At 37.9% G+C, this 22,993-nt stretch overlaps 1 protein-coding gene across 8 annotated transcripts in view; it reads left to right on the forward strand.

Annotated features, from left to right (window-relative positions):
• Positions 1-22,993, forward strand: part of ANO6 (anoctamin 6) — a 187,854-nt gene that overhangs the window by 81,118 nt on the left and 83,743 nt on the right. For all 8 annotated transcript variants that reach the window (XM_023643422.2, XM_023643421.2, XM_070271287.1 and 5 more), the window contains one exon: positions 18,255-18,383. In XM_023643422.2, coding sequence (XP_023499190.1) covers positions 18,255-18,383 — 129 coding nt within the window. The remainder of the gene's footprint in view (positions 1-18,254; positions 18,384-22,993) is intronic.

Below are 22,993 nucleotides of genomic sequence, written 5' to 3' on the forward strand. Positions count from 1 at the left end.
ACATTCCTGAAGACTGGGAATAAGTTGGCACCCTCCCGTTCAAGCATTTCTTGACTTGCACTCGTGTGCCTTCTCTAAACAGAGAAATAGAGTGGCTTTGCCTTGTAGCTTTTGGCACTAAATTCACCAATCTAAAAGAGTAAAGAAGCTCAACCGAAAAAACCAAACATAGGAATGTTAGCTTGGCAAAAGGTCTCTTGAAAGGGGAAATGAAATCACAGATAAACTGGCTGGTAAGAACTGCTAAATTGGCTCATTTGCTGTGGTAGGAATTCACAGGGCATATCAACGTTGAAAGCCTTTTGTGCGTTTAAGAACAAAAAGTGATGGAATGTGTACTTTGCCTGAATATGGAGGAATGGGGACCTGTTCATTTGTTTTATGTGGCTGATTCAGGAGCTACATTTGTGGATTTCTAGGATTGGGGGGTAGGAGCAAAAATAGTTTAATATGCCAAGATCTCCATCGCAAATTTCTTTCTGAGTCAGTTCTTTAGAATGCAGAATGTATTTCCCCAGAGAAACAGTCATAAATGGTGATTAGGCTTCTAGGCCCAACCAGGCCACACCCACTAAAGTCAGTTTAACTCAGAGTGCTAGCAAATTATCATTCTGTACTAATAATCCGCTGGAACACTCCAATCTTATTTTTTCCATTATTACTAAAAAATGTGAGAGTGAAACTAAAGTCTAGAGTGAGTGAGTTGACACTTGTGAAAAAATATTTAGTGCGATGAGATTGATGGATTTTGAGTTATGGTAGACCCTGAAGAAGCAAGTGATTGGTCCAAAACTTGAAGACGACAGAGATGACAGAGACGAGCTTATCAGCTTCTCTATTGTTTTGTCTTTTCTGTTAATGAAGGCGAACTTTAGATTGAAATGATTCAAGCCCTCGTGAGGGGCTATAGAAGCCCATGCTGCATGAGGATATTTTAGAAAGGGATATATAATTGTTCCAAATGAGTTTAAATTCCTGGCTAGAAAAATTATGTATCAGCCAGGGTATTAAAAGCGCTTGTAGATTTGCTCATGGAACCACAGTTGGTAATCTTGAGTTGATATGGGAACTGGGACAGGTGGCAGAATAGTATAGGGGGACAAATGTGACAATTTTCAAAAAGGGGCAGGGTTAGGGTAAAAGTTGGGCATAGACTAAATTCTGATAAATGGAGACATTGAAGCTGGAGCATTAATCTCTGGGAATAGTACAGAATGAGATTTTTAAGCAGATGGTTTGTGAATGCTAGGAAAAGAAAAGGTCATCAGGAGCCAACAAGACTTCAATAAAAATAAGTCACGTCAAACTGAGCACATTACTTTTTTTTTAAATAGGTGCTATTAGACTGGTAGAACAGGAGAAAGCCACAGACGTTTTTGCGTGTTTTGATTTTACCAAGGTATACGGAAAAATTGCATTTAAATACGGAATGAAGAAATGTGGGCCTGGTGAGAGTGTGTTTTTCTGGGCAATTGCCCTTACCAAGACTGTGGAATAATGGACAGAAATCAATTTGTAGAGGAGACAAAAATCAATATGAATTAAAGTAAGCTCCTGCTCCTAATTCATAAATATCAGTTGCTTAAGTAAAGATCCTAAGGGCTGAGGCTAATGACTGGTCACGTGAAAAGCCTAGGTATTCGGCTAATTAAACTCAGTATGAATTGAACATGTAATAACAGTGTCAAAAAAGTTAATGCAAATCTAGGTTGCATTTGTACCTATGTGTCCAGAACAAAGGAAGAACTAGGCTTCTCCTGTTCAGTATTGGTAAAGGCACCTCCCATTATGGGCGCTGCATTTTAAGGGGAAGCATGTTGAACGGAAAAGGGTCAACATGGTAGTGGATCCTGACACTCAGGCAAGAACATCACAACAAGTTTAAATATTTGATAATGATAATTGGTGGATGGAGTTGCAAAATATATTACGAAGACCCACGAATAGAAGGTATATATAGGCAGACCGATGTCATTTCAGTAGAAAGACATTCTCATAATTCAAATACCTTAACTCCTTGGAGTAGTTCAAATTCAGATGGACCGGATAACAATCTAGGCAGGCGATGATGAATGCTTGAACCAGGATGTGTCCGTGGGGATGCTAAGGAAGGGCGTACATGTGTTATGTGTAGCAGGACCTGGTAGCTGATAGAAAGTGGGGAATGAGAGAAAAAGAGGATGTTTCTGGAAATATACCACCCCAGTGAGTTATATGTGGCTCACTGATGAATCTGAGTTGCTTTCATTTTATTTTTTTCCCTCGTTCAACTTATTATCATCATCAGTCAAATTATATAATTAATTAAAACCCTTTCCTCCATATGACAGTGTTCATTCTACCTGGTTTTATTCCCCTATTTTCAGAAACCCTTGACTGTAAAATGCTTTGTGAACTCCTGCCCCACAAAGGATCCCATTTGAAATTCAACAAGCTATCTATTATCTGGGGAATGTCAAGATTAATTTGACAAAAACATGCGGGAGGAAAGCAGGGAGCCCTGGGCATTCGGAACAAAGATGTGCTATCAGTATTTACTATGGAACTCATTTGATTATAAGTCATCTAGAAGCATATCACAGTAATGGCCAAAAAAGCCCACAGAAGCAAAAGAATTGAGTTAAAGTTGAGAGTCTGCTGGTAAATAACCTGACCGTGCCATGACCTAAAAAACAGCCTTAATGTAAAAAGTTGTAATAAAAATTTAAAGAGAAACACAGAACTTGGTGGAAATGTATACACGATATGAATTCACGGGATTCCTGGAAAATTCAAAATGAGAGACCAGTGGGATTTCAACTGTAGCTGTTCCTCCCATATTCTGAACTCTTAATTAATTTGGAAGGCTTAAGGGCTTTGGAAAGATGATTTAAAATCCTTTTATTTCTGAAGTCCCACTAGTTAACTGTAGTTTTGCTCATTTCAACGAATAATAATAAAAAGTGCATCTTTACTGTAAGTCTCAAATGTATTCCTTAAGTCTATCTCTGGTTAAAACAAAACCCAACAAACTATAAATATACTTTTACCTGGAAAACTCTAATGGCTCCTTCAAAAAGAAAATGCGTTTATAGTTCCTTCTCCCAAGTCACTTTCTGAAATGTAGATAAATGTGACCTGACAGATTGTAATAACTAGCAAAGAGCATTTTCATTAATTATAATGGGCAAACCAGTAATACGGATCTTTACGATGTTAGTAGGAATTAGAGTATGTCAAGTCAGGACCGTCCTTGGAGCTGGAGTAGAATTTGACTGCTAAGCCCACATCCCTTAAAATAAAAACATATAATGCAAATTTGGACAGATCGTTCAGTGATGCTAATGATGTACCAGCATTTCAAACAGTAAATAGACTGTCTTGTGAAATAGGAAAGTAAGAAGATTGAAGAAGAGAGAGGTGAATGAGACGAGGTACTTCTGAGACTTTGAAAAGTGTTTCTACTTTTTCTTTTGGTAAGGGAAAGTCATTCTAAAACTCCCTCCAGGAAGCTGAGTGTAAGATGGAATTGCAGGGAATTGCGAGCCCTCTGTCCCTACGCAGCCCTGCTCTCGGTCCCCTGTGGGCAAGTCGCTTTTCCTTTTAAGACCTCCATCTCTTCATGTATAAAAAACAGAAAAATCAGCACATTTTCATCGCTGGGGTGTTGTTCAGTGACTGCACTGTGATTGAAAAGCATTTCAACTCTCTTAAAAGCATACTCATGAAATAATAATACAGTGAGAAGTCTTATCTAACATTTATGGGTGCTTAGAGTTGACAAAGCACATTGCAGGCGTGGAGCTAGCCAGCCTTGAAGTGGCCACAGCCCCACCTTCTCATCCCCTTTTCAGTGAAATCAGACTCTGTTGGCAGCAGGAATTGCTTCTATTCTCCTTAGAAGAGCACACAGGAGCATTTGTGACTTAGGCTCCTGAGAAAGTAGATACAGGCACTTAGGTGTCCACCAGATTATCAGTGAGTTGAGAAATAATCATACCCAGCAAGATTATAAAATGCCAACAGTGCTATCACTGCTATCAATAAATAAATACGTTGAGCACTTACTAACACTTGCTAATAGAATTTTCAATTGAACTAGAAATAAGAGCTATCTAAATTATGCACTATTTTGAATAAACCACTAGCAGTGTCACTAAATTTTGCAGTAAAATTTTCATTTATTCAGTCATTTAATATTTATTAATCAATATGCTTTGAGGAATGCCAAGCAGCATATCTCAGTGTTTACCCTCAGGGCCAAGAGTGGGTATACTGTTGCCTCTATCTCCTGCACATTGTCTTATTATCTGACAGATGTCAGTCATGCAGTTGATGCTGGTTAGTTGATGGTTGAATGAAAGAATGTCAGGCAGTGTGCAGTGTGGGATGAGTTCCAACGGCACTTAGAATGAAAGCGCTAGAAGGGTTCAGGTTATGACCACGGTTCACAGCCCCCTGCTGTGTGGCAGAATCACCTCAAGATCTCTCTTAAAGAGTGAAGGCCGGGCTCCACCTTCAGGTGCTAACCTTGGTCTTGGTTAGAACGTGAATATGTCTATGTAAAGTTTATGAAGGTGACTCTAATATGCAGCCAGGTTTAAGAATCACTGTTTCTGAAAAATCAGATTTGTATTTTTGAAGGAGGTGGTATATAGCTCAAGTTTGAAGAGTACATTTCAATAGGTACTGAAATCAGTATCAAAATCTGTACCAATTAAGGTTTTACCAGAAAACAGGACCAGTGGGATATATATACACACACACGTGCACACACACATATGTGTATATATATGTATGTGTGCATATCTGTAGCTATGTACACACATGCTTGTGAGTGTGCACAGAGAGAGGAAGATATTAAAGAGATTTATCTCAAGGAATTGGCTTCTGCTGTTGTGGGGTCTACTCCATAGGGCACACGGGCAGGAAGGGCAGCCCGGAGACCCTTGAGCAGGGACTGACCCTGCAGGCTATAGGTGGGATTTCTTGTTCTCAGAGAAGCCTCAATTTCCCCACTAAGGCCATTTAATTGGATGAGTCCCACCCAGATCATTGAGAATAGTGTCCTTTACTTAAAGTCAATGGATTATAGATGTTAACCACATCTATAAAATACCTTCACAGCAACACCTAGATTAGTGTTTGATTAAATAGCTGGGTACTATAGGCTAGCCAAGCTGATGCATGAACCTAACTATCACAGTGGATATGCTACAGGAGGGTATTCTAATGGCATTCCATAAACAAATCAAAGTGGAAACGAGGGAGGTGCTCAGTTTGTTTTGAGCATAGAGTTGCTCTAGGGGAGTGGGAGGAGATGAAGTTAGAAAGATAGTTTAGGGTCTAATGTAGAAGTGTTGGACTAAGGGTTGGGACGTTTGAGCTGAAAAGACAAGACAATGCTATAGCAGCACTGTCCAACAGAACTTTCTCTGATGATGGAAATGTTCTGACTCTGCTGTCCAGCACGACAGCCACTTGGCCACACGTGGCTGTGGAGACACTTAGAATGTGGCTAGTGAGACAGAGAAACTGAATTTTGAATTTTGTTTAGTTTTAATTCATGTATTTAATTCAATAACACATGTGACTATTAGCTACTGTATTGGACAGTGCAGCTATAGAGAGATCAGTCTGGCAGGAGTATACAGGATGCATTGGAAGGACAACCAGAAAGCAAGCAGGCCACGTAGACGATGCTTATAGTCCCAGTGTAGGGGGTGTGGACACAGAGGAAGTGGAAAGGAAGAGAGATGAGAAGTGAGGGAGTAGGGAATGGAATCAAAGACAACCTTATGGTTGGCCACTTCTCTATCTTTCCGGCCACTTCTCTGTCTTTCCTACCACTTCTCTACCTTTATGCTTTCCCCTCCTCTTCCACCCAAGCCCTTCCTGTCTGTTAGATTTCCTCAGAGCTCATCCCAGCTCGTCTTTTCTCGTTCTTCTTACGCTCACTTCCTTAGCTCCAATTACAGGCTCTCTGTTAACAGCTCACAAGTTCATATTTATAGTCTTAGATCTTCCCTCTCAACCCCAGACCCCTGATATCTCCACTTGGAAATCTCACACTCTTACTGGTCCCCTCCCAGTCATATTTCTCGTCCAGTTTTCTGAATTTTGATAAATATAATCGTCATCCTCTTAGCTGCACAAGCCAGAAACATGAGAATCCTCCTGACACCTTGTTTCTGATCTGCTGATTCTAAGTGTAAGTTCAGCTTCTATCTGTCCCTTTCTCTCATCCCTGTTACTACCCCATCAGAATAGGTTGCCACCTTTCTTCTCTGGACTCGTGCAGTCTCCCCATGACCACTTTGCCACCCACTCTCTATTCTCTAAACAATTCCTTTAAAAACAGAAATCAGATCATTTCATTTTTTTCTGTGATGTGTAATGAAATCTTCCTCTTGTTGCTTTATCTATCGTGTCACAAAATGTCACAGGATAAAGGATTAATTAATTTCAGTTGATTTATTTAATAATATTTATCCATTTAATATTTCTATAACCATATTAAGCTGGTACTATTGGGAAATATCACTGAAATATATCCCTTAGGGCATATACTCTAGTGAGACAGACAGACAATCAAATACATAAATAGCTAGATAATTAAAGTTGTGAGACGTCACATTTAAGAACTGAGTGTAAGGTGCTCTGAGAGTATATAAGGAAGAGACCTAAGTGAATCAGGCAGGTCAAGGAAGGGCTCCATAAAGAGGAGCTGGCCAGGCAAAGTCAGAGGAGATTCTAGGAAGTGGGAACTGCGAAGAGAGGAGGGAAATACTTTACTTAGATTGAATACAATGTAACCATTAAAAACGTTAATGGAATATAGAAACTGACAATTGCATCGGGCTGGAATGTGGTCTTAAATTTTCCAAGCCATCTGGAGCAGCCTTTGGAAACCAACAAGACTGAACCTTTATAAAACTTGACTAAGATGCTTCTATTAAACACTTTGACCTGAATATGTTGTCTCAAGTCAATTCAGCAGTTCTGTTGGGTTACTTTCCTAGGTGTTATAGGTTAAAAAACAAAAACAGATTTTTTACTTCATTGTTTTCATCAAACTATAATAATAGTGTGTATACATAAAAGAGATGACATTATAATGTATATGGATTATATTATACTATTATAATTTATATTCGGCGAAATTAAGAGCCAAAATGAATGGTATAGAACAGTAGTTCTAAACTTTTTATATTACACTTTATTACACTCTTGATAAAGTATTGACCCCAAAGAGCTTTTTTTATGTGGGGATATTGATTGATATTTACTATATTAGAACTTAAAACTGGAAAAATTTAAATATTCATTTAAACATAATCAATACTAAACTCAATACACATGAACATAAGTAAGATATTTTTATGAAAAATAACTTTTCTAAAACAAAAAAGTAAGGTGGCATTATTTTACATATTTTATAGATCTCTTTAAGAGAAGACAGCTGGATTTTTATATCTGCTTCTGCAGTTAAAAGTTGCAGTATGTTGTTTGGTTGAAGTATATGAAGTAGATCCAGCTTGCACAGATAGGTAGTCAGAAAAGAGGACTATTTTAAAGCGTTTACAGGTAATTGTGGATATTCTTCTTTGATACCATATTAAAACTCAACAAATGATAGTTTCTTAAAGGCTGGTTGCAATGTGGAATGTAAAACCTTATCACTGAACTTTTTGTATATTAAAAAGCTATCTTGCATTTTGAATAGATCTTTCCCCAAGCTTGATTTTTATCACCCTGCATGGGGCTGTTGGAAAATATTGGTTCACTGAGTTAAGCAGCTTTTACAAAGATCAACCCATTTTATTATACAATATGAGAAAAACTATGTTTATTAGCATTCTCATCAGGAAAGCCACTGAATATTAGGAAGCTGTCAAATTCACAGTGGTGAATACAAATTGTCCTAAATTCTAATATTGCTTGAAAGCTCGAATTTTATCGTTAGCAATAAATATGGTCAGTTGTTTTCCTTGAAATGGCAGTTTCACTTTGTGCATTTTGGGGAAAATATCTGCTAAATACCCAAGTCTGTATAACTGAACTTTGTGTCAGTTGTCTGTCAAGTAAAAGTGTTTGTGGAAAAAAGTTGGCAACTCAAAAATTGCGTAAGCCCTTTTCCTCAAGACAATCATCATACTTCAGTGTGCAGTGGAAATGTTTTATGAGCACTGCCATTTCTTCACATCGAATATTAAAAACCTGTTTCCTCAAGGGTCAGGATTTAATAAAATGAGTAACGGTTACAGCTTCATCAAGAACATTGTTAAGTGACATTTTTTACCGTATGTCAAAAATACAATGATGACTAGTACAGTTTGGTACCACTGCCGAGTTATGCTAAGACATTGGCTGTTTTACCCACCGTTACTTATGCACCATCATGGGAGATGTTAATACAATGAGAAAGATAAATAACATCTTAGTATTATTATAAAAATAGTTGTGACCCCATGGGCCCCTTGAAAGTGTGTCAGGAATCCCCAGAGGCCCATGGAACATGCCTCCCTTGGCATAGGCAGTATAGTGAGGGAGAAAGAAGCATGAACCCAAGTTGTTAGGAAGGCTTCATGAGAGAAAAACTGAGCTGGACCTTAAAGGAGAAGTAAGATTTGGTTAGGTGGTAAGGAGAGAGGGAAAGAGATTTCAGGAATGGAAATCACCTGAGCAAAGGAGTAGAGGCAGAAAGCAGCATATATATAGAAACACCCAGTTTTTGTCCACGTCTCTAACAAACAATATCCTTGGCAAGGAACTGGGGTTATAAAATACAATATACCAGTAACCTTTGACTTTTTTTGTCTTTAGTTCTCATATCACTTCTACCTTTGGAGTAATTAGTCTCCATTTCACTCTGTTCCATCTATTGCCATCACTCTAGTCTGCACTCTTGACTCTTACTAACTAGATTACAATTAACACCCCAGTCGGTCTCCTTGGACCCAGCTGTCCTGTCTGTCAATTCACCTTCCTTTTTTCTGATAACAAGAACTCTATCATTGAACACATTTCCTTTTTGTCCCGCTACCAGGAGCATTTGTGCCAAATGTCATGTTAAAATTCCAACCATGACAGTTGTCTCAGTGGTTAGTACATTTTCTTCTTCCTCCTTTCTCTGGCTCGGATTCTCTCTCTCTATTTACAATTCATTAATCTTATTGTTTTCGTTATATTTGGTGCCAGATGTCATAAGACTTCTTTTGAAAGAGGTTGGAGGAGGGGAAGAATACAATTTAAGGATGATATATTAACCCTTGCCATATTTTATGCATTTCTGGAATGAGGCCCTTTGCTTCAATCACATTTTACTCAAAACTTGGATAAAGCTAAAAAAAACCTCTGACATCCAAAACCAAAGCACCAACGCTTAATTTCAAAGAATTTCAACAAATTCAGTTAATCTGGTTGGAGGAAATAAAAGGGTAGTGCAATACCTATTAAAGACAGGTAAGTTGACAGCAAAAGGAAGTGACGCCTCATAACCTGAATAATGGAAGAGGGGAAAAGCAAGATGTAGCTGGAAGTTCCTATTGATAATAAAGTCTGTGAGTGCACCCATCACAGCTAGTAATCAATAAAGAACTGTGATGTCTTAAACTGGACCATACCAACAGCTCACATTTGTTGGGCTTTTACTGTGTTCTATCTAGGCTCTGTGCTTTGCTTTACATGCATCAGTCACTTAATCTTCACAATATCTTTGCATTTCTTTCTACGATTTCCCCCTTTTTACACAAGAATAAACTTAGTTTTAAAGAGATAAAATATATACACAAAGGCACATGGCTAGTTGTACAGAGTTGTGATTCGAACCCAGCTCTGCCAGATGCCAAACCCATGTTCTTTATTCTTATTTTAGGCTCCCTTCATTTTTACCTCCTTAATAGTAATAATCATAGCAGCTAAGTTATGTTCAATATTCTCTCTTTAAGAAATCAAAAAATACTATGTACTATATTTGAGAAAATTTTGAGCACAATTTTGAGTAACTTTCTTTTTTTTGCTGAGGAATATTAGCCCCGAGCTAACATCTGTTGCCAATCTTCCTCTTTTTTTGCTTGAGGAAGATTAGCCATGAGCTATTAACTGTGCCGGTCTTCCTCCACTTTATATGTGGGTCGCCACCACGACATGGCTGACAAGTGGGGTAGGTCCACACCCAGGATCCGAACCCCAGCTGCCAAAGTAGAGCACACGAACTTAATCACCATGCCATGGACCAGCCCCCATGAAGTAACCTTTTTTTAGTTGATATAAAGTTTATCTGAAAATTCATTTCCTCATAGCACTTTATTTCCTGAAAATTCCCAATAATTGACGGGAAGAGGATTTTATAAGGTCTTATTTATTATCTGCTGTCAGTCTGAAACATTTTTAGGCCATTGTTTTAAATGAATCATTTGGGTTTTTTATTTTGTTTTGGAAACATCTCTGCATCCTCATTTTCATACCACAAAGAACAGCCATTCTTGTAAACTGCTTCTTGAGTTAAAGGAGAGAAAGTAATATCTTTATAAACATTACCAACTGAAAGGGGTTGTCACAATCCTTAGCTTTGCTGGGCACTAGATACTCTGATTTGCTTTTCTTCCTCTTGCTTTGAATCCGGTTACAAACATCAGTTCTCAGAGAAGTGGTCTGAGATTTTGGCCAAAGGACTGGACATAACAGTCCAGTGAGGAACTTACAGTTGATGACAGGACTCTTGTGCTGCAAACCCTGAGCAGCTAAAAAGTTAAAAATAACTCAGGGCAGTTCTTCAACTAGAAATGGAAACCTCCAGTGAAAGATGAAGTACTCTCGGGGAGTGACGGATTGTAACTTTAAGGGAGTCGGAAGAAGAATTACATGGGAACCTAGCAAAGAGCTTAAGACTTGTTGCCTTAGCTACACCCTCAGTTACACCTTATCTGTCTTCTTCAGCCCAACAGTCTGAGTGGCTGTAACTTGAAACTCCCTTTTCTTTTCGTTCTCGCATTATAATCACCTTCTATGAGATCAGCTCTTCATTCAAAAGCATCGAATTTCAGAGGCTGGTAACCTGGGTCAGTTGTGTGGCAGGTGACTGAGAAAAGGGGGAAAGTTCAGAGCCATGGATTTGGTGAATGAGAACTGTCAGTAAATATTTTTGAGCCATAACCAGTTTCCCAAGAACTGAAAATAGATATGCTAAAGACAGTTGAAATATGGTTAACTAAGAGAAACAAGAAGGTAGGTGGAGGGGAACCTGAAGTCACGCTGAAATGATTTTTCCTTAAGACTAAGATCTTAAAATAAAGTTGTAGATAGAATATTGTGAAAGTCCGTTAAGTTATAAAAGTCCATTAAGTCATAAAGCGATATTATTTTGGTTCTGATTCCAGCATATAAGACTGGGAGCTATTTCTTAAAGGTCCAAAAATGTAATTTAAGACAACCATTCTGCCTAGGTGGAAAACCTACAGAACATTCTTCCTCAGGAGGTTGTAGAAACTGAAAATGCTAATAGGTTCAAAAAAGTTTTAGGAATGTTACATCTATAATGGAATATTAAAGCAAAGAAGACACTTGGAGGATGCTGAAACCTCAAGAGGTTGTCTGCCAGGAGGATAACCATTGCCTCCCAAACCTCCTCTTGTACCACTGGTCTTGTTTTATTACATCTATCACTTTGTGTTTCCTAAGACTTTATTGAGAATATCTTACAGTTTAAGCTGACCCGCGTTTCTTTCACCAATGTTCCCACTGCCAGATGAGAACAGTGCAAACAGATGATGGCTTCTTCTAGAAAAGGAAAAGTATGAAAACAACCTCTAGAGACCTGTTCCCATTTTTCCTTTTCTTTTCCTTTTTTGACTCTTCTTTCCTTGTTTCTCTTCTTTTCTGCAGATTACCTTTAAGGAAGGCTTAAATGGAGGTTTTAAAATGGTGGAAAGCCTGTCGGAAAACAGGAAAGCAAAAAAAGTTTGTAGTCATGCTAATGAAAATCCGAATGGCAATGCTAGGTGTGGGTGGAAGGAAAAAGTTCAGTGAGCGTGCCTCCCCTGTGAGAGAGCTCTGAACTCAGCATCTTCCTGCAGTAGAAAGCTTATTATCTAGCCTAGTTACTTAACTTCTTTTAAGGAAGCTTTAATTGAAAGGTCATTAAAAGTTCTATTTTCATGTTTCCTCAAGTCTCGTACAGAACTTTTAAGAATATTTAAAATCAGACAAGAACTGCATTTGATGAAACTGCTTCTTCGGCATGGACTAGAGGGAACTATTTAACAACACTTAATGCTCCAGGCATTATGTCTTCATCCTCATCCGGCATCTGAAATGGGATGTTCTAATAATAGAGCTGGAGAGTTTATTTTAACACAAGCAAAGAGAAACAAAGGCAAAATGCATATTCCAAATTGGGAGGCCGTTGGCATGTGAACATTCCCTTGTGTATATAACAAAGAAGAAGACGATGATTTTCATGGCACAATCTGATGATATTTATAAGTGAACTATATCTCTGATGAAAAATGACTGAAAATAAAAAGTTCAGCTATGTGGGAATGAGTTATAGCCATTTACCAAGATAAAATAGCAGGATGATTTTTAAAGAATTTATACATAACAATTGTTAACTTGCAACAGAAATAATTTATAAACTGAGTAAGTGGTAAGTTCTAAATTTAAAAAAAATATGAGTCAAAATATATAACTGATATTTGGTAGTTACACAGGTGGCATGCGTACTATAAAGGAAAGTATGTCAGCTGGGGACACCCTGACCTCTAAAACTAGTGTTGCACATTCCAGTTCAATGTCTGCATTTCAGAAAACACATCAACATTGTTGAACCCAGGGCTGGCTGACCGTGCCCTAGAATATTTCTCCCTTTCCCTTTTGGGACTTACTTCATAGTCCTATGGGCCTCTTCTATATTGCCATTCCAACTGCTTGCCCCATTTGCCTGTGTGGTCTTTAGGATCTCATCAGTAAAACCTAAGATAATCTACTGGAAAGGGATTAAATAATAAGATAGTTCAGTTAGATCGAGAATGGTAATTGGCATTTCACAAAAGCAGTAATTCAATTAGGCAGTATCCATGAAAATGTTAGAGCTCTCTAATTAAAAAGTGCAAATGAAAAAAAAAATATTTTGCCTACTATGGGAAAAGTGAAAAAGTCCAGTATCTAGTGAAGGTAGAAAAGGGGCACGTTCATACTATGTTGGTGGAAGTGTTCATTTTTATAAATATTTTGGATAACAGTTTAGCAACCTGTATATCAAAAGCTTCTAAAAAGGCCACATCAGTTCAAATCCACTTCTAGAATTTAGCCTAAGGAAGCAGTAACTGAACATGTGCACAGATAGATATGTACAAGGATACTCACTGCAGCAATGTTTATAAAAGCAACAAATTGGAAACAACTTATGTGTTCATCGGTGGAGGAACTGTTTAACTAAATTATAGTGCAGCTATTAAACATGATGCAGAGCTTTATATCAAGTTAGAAAAATGTCTGATAGATTTTTATAAAACAGTATGTATAGAGGGCTGCCGTTTTGGTTAATGTGTGTGTGTGTGTGTGTGTGTTTAAACCCAAAAGGATGTACTCAGATATGAAGAAGCTCAGCTCATCTTTGGGAAATGGGATTACTTATGACTTTCATTTTTTCCTTTATACTTTTCTGTATCTTCAGAACTTTTTAATACTAAGTATATATTACTTTAATCATCAGGAAAAAAGTCTGTTTTTATTCTAGGAAAAAAGTGAATGGAGCTCCCGCTACATGCAAAGGCTCAGCAGAGAACTGAGGGTGAACACGACCTCGCCACTGGCCTTCAGAAGTTAATAGAATGGGGAAGGAGACGGTGTGATTTATGCAAAAGTCATTCTGGGTCATTCCTGAGTACACTTTGATCAACACAGAATCACCACCAAGGGACGTTCTTGGAACCCAAGTCTTTTGCTTCTAAACTTTTGTTTCCCTAGAACTTGCTATGTGCATGGATTTAGGGTTTACTGAAAAATAGGAGATCGTATATTTTCACTTTAGTTTTCTGCTATGATTAAAGTTTGTTTTGTTCTGTTGTGTTCTTCTTGGAATTACCTACTTTGTTTTGTTAGTTGTACAGACTGCAGAGAGCCACATGTGTTTTCTGCATTCACATATCAACTGCTTTTTAAATTGATTATGTAAGTGTTTTGATATTTTTTGTGGTGTTAATTCCTCAACTATTGTTGTTAGACAATGAAACTTTCTTGCATCCTGCTTTGGGTAAAGGTCAAGACCATTAACCCAAATAAGCCTGGAATACTCTCCAATCTTGTAGTAAATTAAGCCATATCAGGGCAGGAATACACTATTGGGAAATTCTAGAGGTACCGTCAGACAGTATCACTTACTGTCCAAAGCAAGGTTCCGACACCCTGACACATAGAGTTTGAGCACAGATCCCAATCTGACCACTTTTTATCCAGATTTCAGGCAAATCATTTAAATTCAGCATTTTAAACTCTCCAAGTAGATGCCGCTGTTGTGAGATGGGACTTAGGATCTTGATTTTGCGGGGTTATTTGAGGACTCCTTTCGTAGACACTTGAGAAGTGTAAGGCTGGACAAATGTTAAGTAAGCAGCAAGTTATTTCGTGGACTCACCAAGTGCTGATGCCAGGATTCCAGGAGGGTGCTGGGTAAGAGGGGCTGTTCGCCTACACCTGACCCAAATGCCACAGGGCAGTTAACACTCAGGCAGCAGTTTCCCAGATGCTCTCACACCCCAGCCCTTCTTTCTCCGCCCAGAAGACAGATGTAATCAACGTAACCGTTCGTATGTCTGAAGCATCATATTCAGGGAGAAATCCAGAGCCTCATTTTATTCAGAGATTGCTTATGAGAAATTTTCCTACCAGGCAATTGCTAGAAAATACTCATCTTTGGATTTGTCTTTCTGTCCACTAGGAGATTCTTTCTCACCCACTCGTCCTATTGAACAGCAGTCTCAACCAGCTCTGGGGACAGGACTGGTACCCACACGTCCTTCTAGCCAATAGCAAAAAAACCATATTTTTTCATGTTCTCGAACTCACAGCTCCAGCTTGAAAGCACGGTGCAGAGGAATCTTGCTGCTTGTGTTTTTATTCTGATTTGATTCAGGAGGACCCTGTCCTCTTGGGCTCTTTGGTTGAAGGAGCTGCCCCACAAATAAAAGGAGGAGAGAAACCAGCTGAGAGGAGGGAGGCCTGGAAAACATCACTGTTTAAATGGCACCTGACCTCCCTTCTTTCTCTCTCTCTCCTGCACTACTTGGCCAAGCTCTCACTTCTCAGATCTCTCCGTGGTCAGACCAAGCGTGTCTCCTTTTCATCCCAAGTGTGAAATGTTAATGCCGACGGCCAGAGACAGAGGTGGTCAGGTTGCTATTCCACAATGGTGGGCTGCATTGTTTTGGCTTATTTGGATATAGTGACAAATGAACATAGGTAGTTTTTTTAACCATGGCAGCCATTAACTTTTAGTGCCATGTTAGGTCTGGTTGCCACAAATGAGTAAATGATGCTAGATTGGTGGACTCTAGTATTCTTAGGACCAGAGAGGGCAATGGGTATGAATAGATATAACATATTATAGACTCCAAACTGTAATTAGAAATTTACTTGATTTTTTTTTCCCAGGAGGAAAGAAATATCAACAGCTAGAGACTCTGTTTACTCCCTTGGCGTTGGAGACATTTTCCTAAGACCGTCAGGGTAACAATTAATAAGTTACCCTGATGAGAAAGTCAGTAACCGTACGTAAGCTCTGAGCTCTAAAATGTTTGTACCTGATAAATTTTAAACCTTCAAGTGTTTTTAAATTTAAGCTGTTGAACAAGGAAAGTTGGGTTTCAGGTTTTCTTGTATTTTATCTTGGTGCCATTTGCCTTGGTAGAAAAGACTAAAGATCAAATTTTGAGTGGACTCCCAGAGAAGGCATAGAGGTCAGGCCTCGAATAATATATCTCTGAATAGTCACTCATTTAAAGAAGATTATCAGTGTTTATCTTGAGAAATTATTGAAATTTACTTCATATAAAGCACAACTTTAGGGGGGAATTATTTTTTTTGTTTTCTGTCATTTCAGCGTCCTGTTGGGTGAATTAGGCCAGTAGTGGAACTTGTTACTGAAATAGCCAGGCTTTTTTTTTTTTTTTTTTTTTTTAAACAGCACAGTTGTGTTCATAAATCAAGCTTTTTTATTCAGGCCAATTCCCTTGTTTGTTCCCTCTTCTTTCCAGCCCAGCATTTAGTTTCTCTTTTCTTCCCAGTTGCCTAGTAGAGTTTCTTCTGCCAAGAGATGGTAAACCTGGATTTCACAACACTAGAGAATTGGCAGTTGTTTCCCTCGCATTGCCTCCTAATGATACCATATCAGAGTTTGACCTAGTTATTTCACACAGACAGCTGTTGCCAAGTCCGTGGGGCTTTTCGCCAAACAAAGGGCCATGATCTTCTATCACACATGAGAGACGTACATGCAGACCAGATTACTTGGGAGCCCGCTGCCAACCTGTGTGGCTGAGCAATGTTTGTGCAAGGAGGAGTGCCCGGAGCCATGTGTAGGAGTGGTTCTCATTCCAGGCCTAATTCTTCAGAACTCAGCTTCGAACTCCTGCTGAATGCCACCAAAGGCAACAGAATGTGAACTACAGGATCAAGTTGCTTTTGTGCCCTTTTCAGACTTCTGTAATGATGACCAGGTTTTCGTGACTATATTCCACCCTGCTTCACCGCCTCTTTGCCATTCTGAGAAATTCTTTCTTTTTTTCCCTCTATACGGAATATTCCTCTAGCAACTGCCCTGGTTGTCACCAATAGTAACATCTTCATTGCAAGGAAGGGAAATTGAAGGGGCCTCAAGGACTCTGTAGCTGAAAAGAAGATGACAGGGCTTAGCATTTTTGTATTGCTTTAAATACTGTTTATTGGTTTTAAATAGCTAAACTCCAAATGAAAGAGCTGGATAGTGGCATCAGCTTAAGACATTGATGTGTTTGTTTTCCAGGCCCCTCAGTGCCCTGGCTAGGAAAGGTCTCTAGGCAAAATGACATTGTTGTGGTTAGCATCCCTGGTTAAATGCGGCTGCCTGCATTCTGCAAGTGGAAGAACCCGCCAAACGGGAGAAGCTTCAAGTACTACTAATAAATCGTCACATGCTCCATGGTGGAACAGAGGAAAGAAATGACAAATGTTGCATTGTTTATGTTTAGCAAAAAATACATCTTCTCCAAAGTGTGAAGAAAAGGAGGAAGTGGTAGTAAAATTAGGTGATGCTTGTACAAAATGCAGAGGAGAATTAATCACACTTAATGATTAAGTGGTTCTGCCATACGACTGCAAAATGCAATCTCTCTGTCAGTTGGTAACAAAAAAGAATTGGAAAATTTGAAAATACTATTTATCACTTAAAAAGCAGTCTGATTCTTAAACAACAGCAAAATTCTCCTGAGCATCGTGACGAGCTGTGTGAGGAACACATACTCAAATCTTTCCTTAGGTCAAATTAAAACAATTCTATCCAAATCCATATGGTAATTGAGATTGTTTTAAACTGTATTCGGTCTGTGTTCTGTTGTTGTTTATTCGTTTTTAAGCCATAAGGCATTTAGGCTCTAAATTAAAGGCTCATTTTTTTGTTGTTGTTGCTGGTTTTTTTTTTGTTTATTTTGCTAGGAGTAAGGGTTTATCTTGTGGATCTGGGGACAAATACTAATAACCAGTGTAGCTCTTGTATATATCAAAGCATCTTCTGGCATTTGTTTAAGGTTATAAAATGATACCTTCTATAAAGTAGTGAGGTCCAGAGAGAAGTCATGAAAAATGATGAAAAGGTTAGAAAATACGACATAAGAAGGATGAGATTTTTATAAACAGTGCTTTGTCTCAGATTTCTCTTCTTGTTAAATGAACTTTAGCCCTTCAGATAGGCACCTCTGGTTACTGTGTTCATTTCCAAACTTGATACTCCTTTTGCGATTGAGGCTGAAATAATTCTGGGATGATTGTGTTACATACATTATGCTGATTTTTTTCCCCATGGGTTTGTAGAGTAATGCTAAATTGCTCAATTCAAGGACTCCTTTCACCAAGAATAGACTGTGCTTGCAAAGATCATGGTAACCATGACCTCTTCTCGGTCAAGTAACTAACAATGGATGTATTTCTCTTTGTCTATATACATATCAATGTACCTGTTAAGGCTAGAAAATATACATTTATAAATTTTATATTAAAATTAATTTTTCTGTTCCACACAGGCAGAATTTAATGGAAAGTCTGACGCCCTCTATTTTAATGATGGCCAGCGAAGAATCGACTTTGTTCTAGTGTATGAAGATGAACGTAGAAAAGAGACCAATAAAAAGGGTTCAAATGTAAAACAAAGGGTAAGTTTTTATGTTATTTTTTCTTTCTTTTTATTCCTTATCATATTGTGAAAATGTGAGCAACAAAGTGAAACTGGTGTTTGAAATATCATATGCCAAACATGTCTTCATATTTGCTCTGCTCATCGTTCTCTCAAGGCATGTTAACAAAAATTTTTTTAAAAATTTGAACAAGAAACTTCCTCAAGCTCTTAACGTCACTTGGTTTTACAGCTGAAACCAGACTCTCTTCCAAGGAATTGCACTGTCTATCTGTAGAAGAGGTTTGCATTAAAAGCACACTTGGCTATGTGCGACTGTGTGGGAAAGGAGGCTAATGATTAATAATGACAGCAAGTGTAATAACAGCTAGCTATGTGCTCAGTCACGGATGGTATGTGCCTTTTGCATGCATTTTCTCATTGAATTCTTATAATAACCCATGAGGTGCCTTCTATTATATCATTACAGACGACAGAGTTGATTGCCCAGGGTCACAGACTACAGTATAAGAAATAGTGGAACCGTGGTTCAAACTCTTGACTTAAATCTAGAACCTGCTCTCTAGACTTCTCCATTTTCTGTCGCCTCCCTTCCTTCCTTTTTTTATCTATTGCCAGTCAAGCTGCTCCTTCATCCTTTTCCTTTGCTTCAAGTTCTTTCAGGTAGGAGAGCCATCTTTATATTGAGATATGAAACCATTTAATAGGCTGGGGTTATAACAACTGCTTGGATCTTCTTTATCTGAACCCAAACTGTATTAAACTCAAACAGGACAAAAACAGAGAGCATACATGTAAGTGTTACTTTTACTCACCTTGAAAATCACTCCCTCATTCTTTGTTTTTTCTTACATCTGTGCTGTTACACACACACCACTTGAATTGTCCCTCTCTGGATTTTCTCTCTGAAATATATCATTCTTAAATCTGTAATGATTTCTGTCCCTTCTTCCAAATCAAGTGATGAAACCTGCTTAAAATGAAGCAATCAGTCCTGTTTTATTTTGGGTTTTTGTTTGTTTTGGAAGGGGTAAGTTTGGAGGTTTGTATTTGCATGGTGTCACAGAATGAGCCCAGGCTTTGGAACCTGGCATTCAAATTCTTATTCTGCCTCTCTATTATTTGGAGTAATTCTAGTTGATATAACAAGCTGGCCTCAAATTACATTGGCTTGACACAATAAAAGTTTAGATTTTGCTCATGTCAAGTCAAATGTGGCACTCCACCTAGGCACGATGGTTTGGGGGTACCGGTGGGACTATGTTCATTGCAGTCAGGCAGGAACCCAGGCTGTGACACAGAGGCTTTGCCATATTCAGTAGATTGTTTCTAAGATCATCCTAGGCACCAACAGAAATAGTAGATAGGTTAAGAGAGAGGATGGAGAGAGTACTTGGGCTCTTTACAACTTCAGCCTGGGAGTACAACATCAATTGTGTTCACGTTCTATTGGTCAGAACTCAGGAAGGTGGAAAGTGTAGTTTCTGGTTGGATAGCCATGTCTCAGTAGGAACCCTGTGCTGTGGAGGGAGAACACGAATCTTTGGTGGACAGCTAGCTTGCCTTCGCCACAGCTACTAACTGGCTATGTGACTTTGGAGTGAATTTTCTTATCAATATGGTATTTTATTACTATTTTTGAGATACATGTTATTTTTACATTTTGACATCTCAAATCAGGGTACATCTTACCAATGGTGTATCACATAATTTCATTGGCTGAATTTTTTCTTATTGGTATATAAAATATTGTCTCATCACACAGTCACTGGCATCTTAGAATCAGGAAAATGGGAATCCCAATACCTAATCCATAAGATTATGGTTAGGGTTAAATAAAATATAAAGATGTTATATAAATTGTCAGCACCTATTAGATAATAGATGTTAATTCCTGTACCTTCCCTTTTTTCTGGAGTTTTCTTAAAACAGTGCGCTGCTATGAAAAGGCGTGACTCTCCTTCTGTTATTATATAATTTTATCACTAGAGTAAATAAAATAGCTTAGAGTATTTTATCATTTTCCTGTGGACACTAAGATATATTCTGTGCAGTCAGTCACCATCATCAAATATTTATTAAGCATCCATATGCCAATGGAACTGCATTGAGCACTATATAAAGTAAGTTGAACAAATCTAATCCATTAAAGTATTAAAGGAGACAGTTCTGGTTTTAAACAAGAGCTTCACTGCCGTGGTGAAGGGGCCCTCGAGCTGCTTACATTATTAATAGGTTCTGCATCTGCTTTACACAGAAACTTAGGTCCCAGGGTGACTCTCATAAATCAGGAGAAAAAAAAATCATCATTAGTTTGGCAATCCCTGAACTCATGGGTAGATGTACCATGATGTTGGTTTTTATAAGGTGTGCTTTGAAGTATTTTGAGTCTATATTTGTACATATTACTTAATTTAGACTCTACTGGAATTCAAAGCTCAGCTTGGAATCGTATTTTTATTACTTGGAATCATACTTGCAAGTTCTGTCATGCTCTCTGTTAGGCTTATTCAGGATTTAGGACAACACCGAGGAAAGGCAATTTCAAAATCCTGTTTTCTGTGGGAGAAAAAAAAGTTATTTCTAAATTATATTAATTTCCTAAAGCCAGCATCAAGGTTGACTTTGCCAGGGGCTGATCTAAAGAGTATTGTTAAATACTTTTTTAAAGATGGAGAAAGATAGAAGTGATGGGGCCACAAACATTAAAAACAGAGGAGTACAAGGCTGCATGTTCCCATGAATAAAAGAGAAAATATTTTTCTAACCAAACCTCCAAATTGCATGTAACTTTGTCCCCTTATATCAATGAAAATATTGTGGAAACTTCACACTTTCCTTTAAAAAGCATAAACCATTTATATTTAGATTATGCATGGAGATAATTATAAGTTGTTTCAATAATAAACACTCATTTATCCAGGACTATCCTTGGCACAGAATCAGTTTGAATGTTTTCTGTTGCAAGTAACTGGAAAACCAAACTCAAATGGCTTAAACGCTAAAAGGAAATAATAATTTTCCCATTTAAGAAGTAGCCTGGAGATAGGACCATTTCTGGGTTAGATAATTTATTGGCTTAATGAGGTCATCAGGATAAACTCTTTTTAGTTCTAATAGTTTCTAAAGCTTGTTTTAAGTTTTCTCAAAGGAAGACCATAGTGTGTACAAATTACAGTTTTGCTCTATCTTTCCCATCTTTTTACTTCTTTCCTTTTCTTGTCCAAGTGCAACGGCTAAGACCTCTTGAATAAAACCAGTAACATATAGTAGTCACCATTGTAATGTTCCTGATTTCAATGAGAATGTTTCTAAAATTTGACTGCTAAATATCACAGTTGCTATAAATTCTTGGTAGTTTTCTTCTTAAAAGTTAAAGGAGTTCCTTCTAGTCCTAGATTGCTAAGAGTTTTTATAATTGGATTTTAAATTTTATCAAGTGCTTTTTTTTTTCCTATCAAGGTGATCACATGGCTTTATTTCTCATTGTCTTATGTACATTAAGTGTATGGTTATTTGTGGCTAATAAGATGATAACTAACTCAAAAATCATTCGCTTTTGGCTTCAACATGCAATGTATAATTTTTATAGTCATTATCTCCCTACTTATGCTAACACTATGTTAACATAGCTTATTTATTTATAATTCATTAAAAAGTGTTTGAGGTCACTTATGGAAATATATCAAGACTAAAAGTAATTAGATGAGGAAATCAGGGAGACAGAAATATAAAGGCCAGAAAAGTAAAATGAAGCCATGTGTCAGAGTAATAAACAAAATGATTTATTGTTAACCATAAGGTCCTGTTTAGAAGTTAGAGTTCAGCTGCAAATGTGCCTCTGAGTTTCCGTGTAGCCAAAGGAAACAGGGGATGTTATCAATAACGTGGTCTAAAGTTTCAACACAATAAAAACAAAACTGATTATTTGAAAGAAGTATAATGTTCTGGTCTGAGGATCCCCCAGAAAGGAATTTATCCCATGAAGCCTCATAAAGGGGAAGGCAAGATTGAATAGACTTACACTGGCATACCTTCTCTACATTGAAGAAATAAAGAGAGGGCAGAAGCGGATTATGAAGAATCAGAATGGTATAAGAAATTTCCTGGAAATGACATATTTGCCATAGATAGTCCATAAATTGGAAACTTGAGGCTCATATTAAGACATGTTGAGAAGAGATGGTGGCAACCAGTGTTGGGGGTTTCATCTTTTCAGATCACTTTTCGTAGGTGTTCTGTCGTCTTTTGTAGGGAGCGAAATCAGATCTATCTTCAACTCTTTAATACTTCAGATGAAGGCAGGGAGCTCTTCTTTATATTTTTATCTCCTTCTTTTACACCCACTTGCTTTTACTGTGATTGTAGGTTAAAAGGAATAAATTAAATTAGAATCAGCAGTTTCAAATTGCAGCTACAAAATGTGTTGCTGGTATAAGCATGTGTGGTTTTATTTTTGAGTGCTCAGCACAGGAGCAATGAAGCCAAATCTTGCTTCTTATTTCTAAAATGGGAAGTGTCCTTGGGCCCAATCCTTTAAAACAGACAAACAGAGGACAGTGAAATCCTGAAAAGTAAAATCTGATTATTTCACTTCATCTCACAAAGATGTGGAGAAGAGAAAACCCT

Source organism: Equus caballus, chromosome 6 (genome assembly GCF_041296265.1).
Source record: "Equus caballus isolate H_3958 breed thoroughbred chromosome 6, TB-T2T, whole genome shotgun sequence".
NCBI lineage: Eukaryota > Metazoa > Chordata > Mammalia > Perissodactyla > Equidae > Equus > Equus caballus.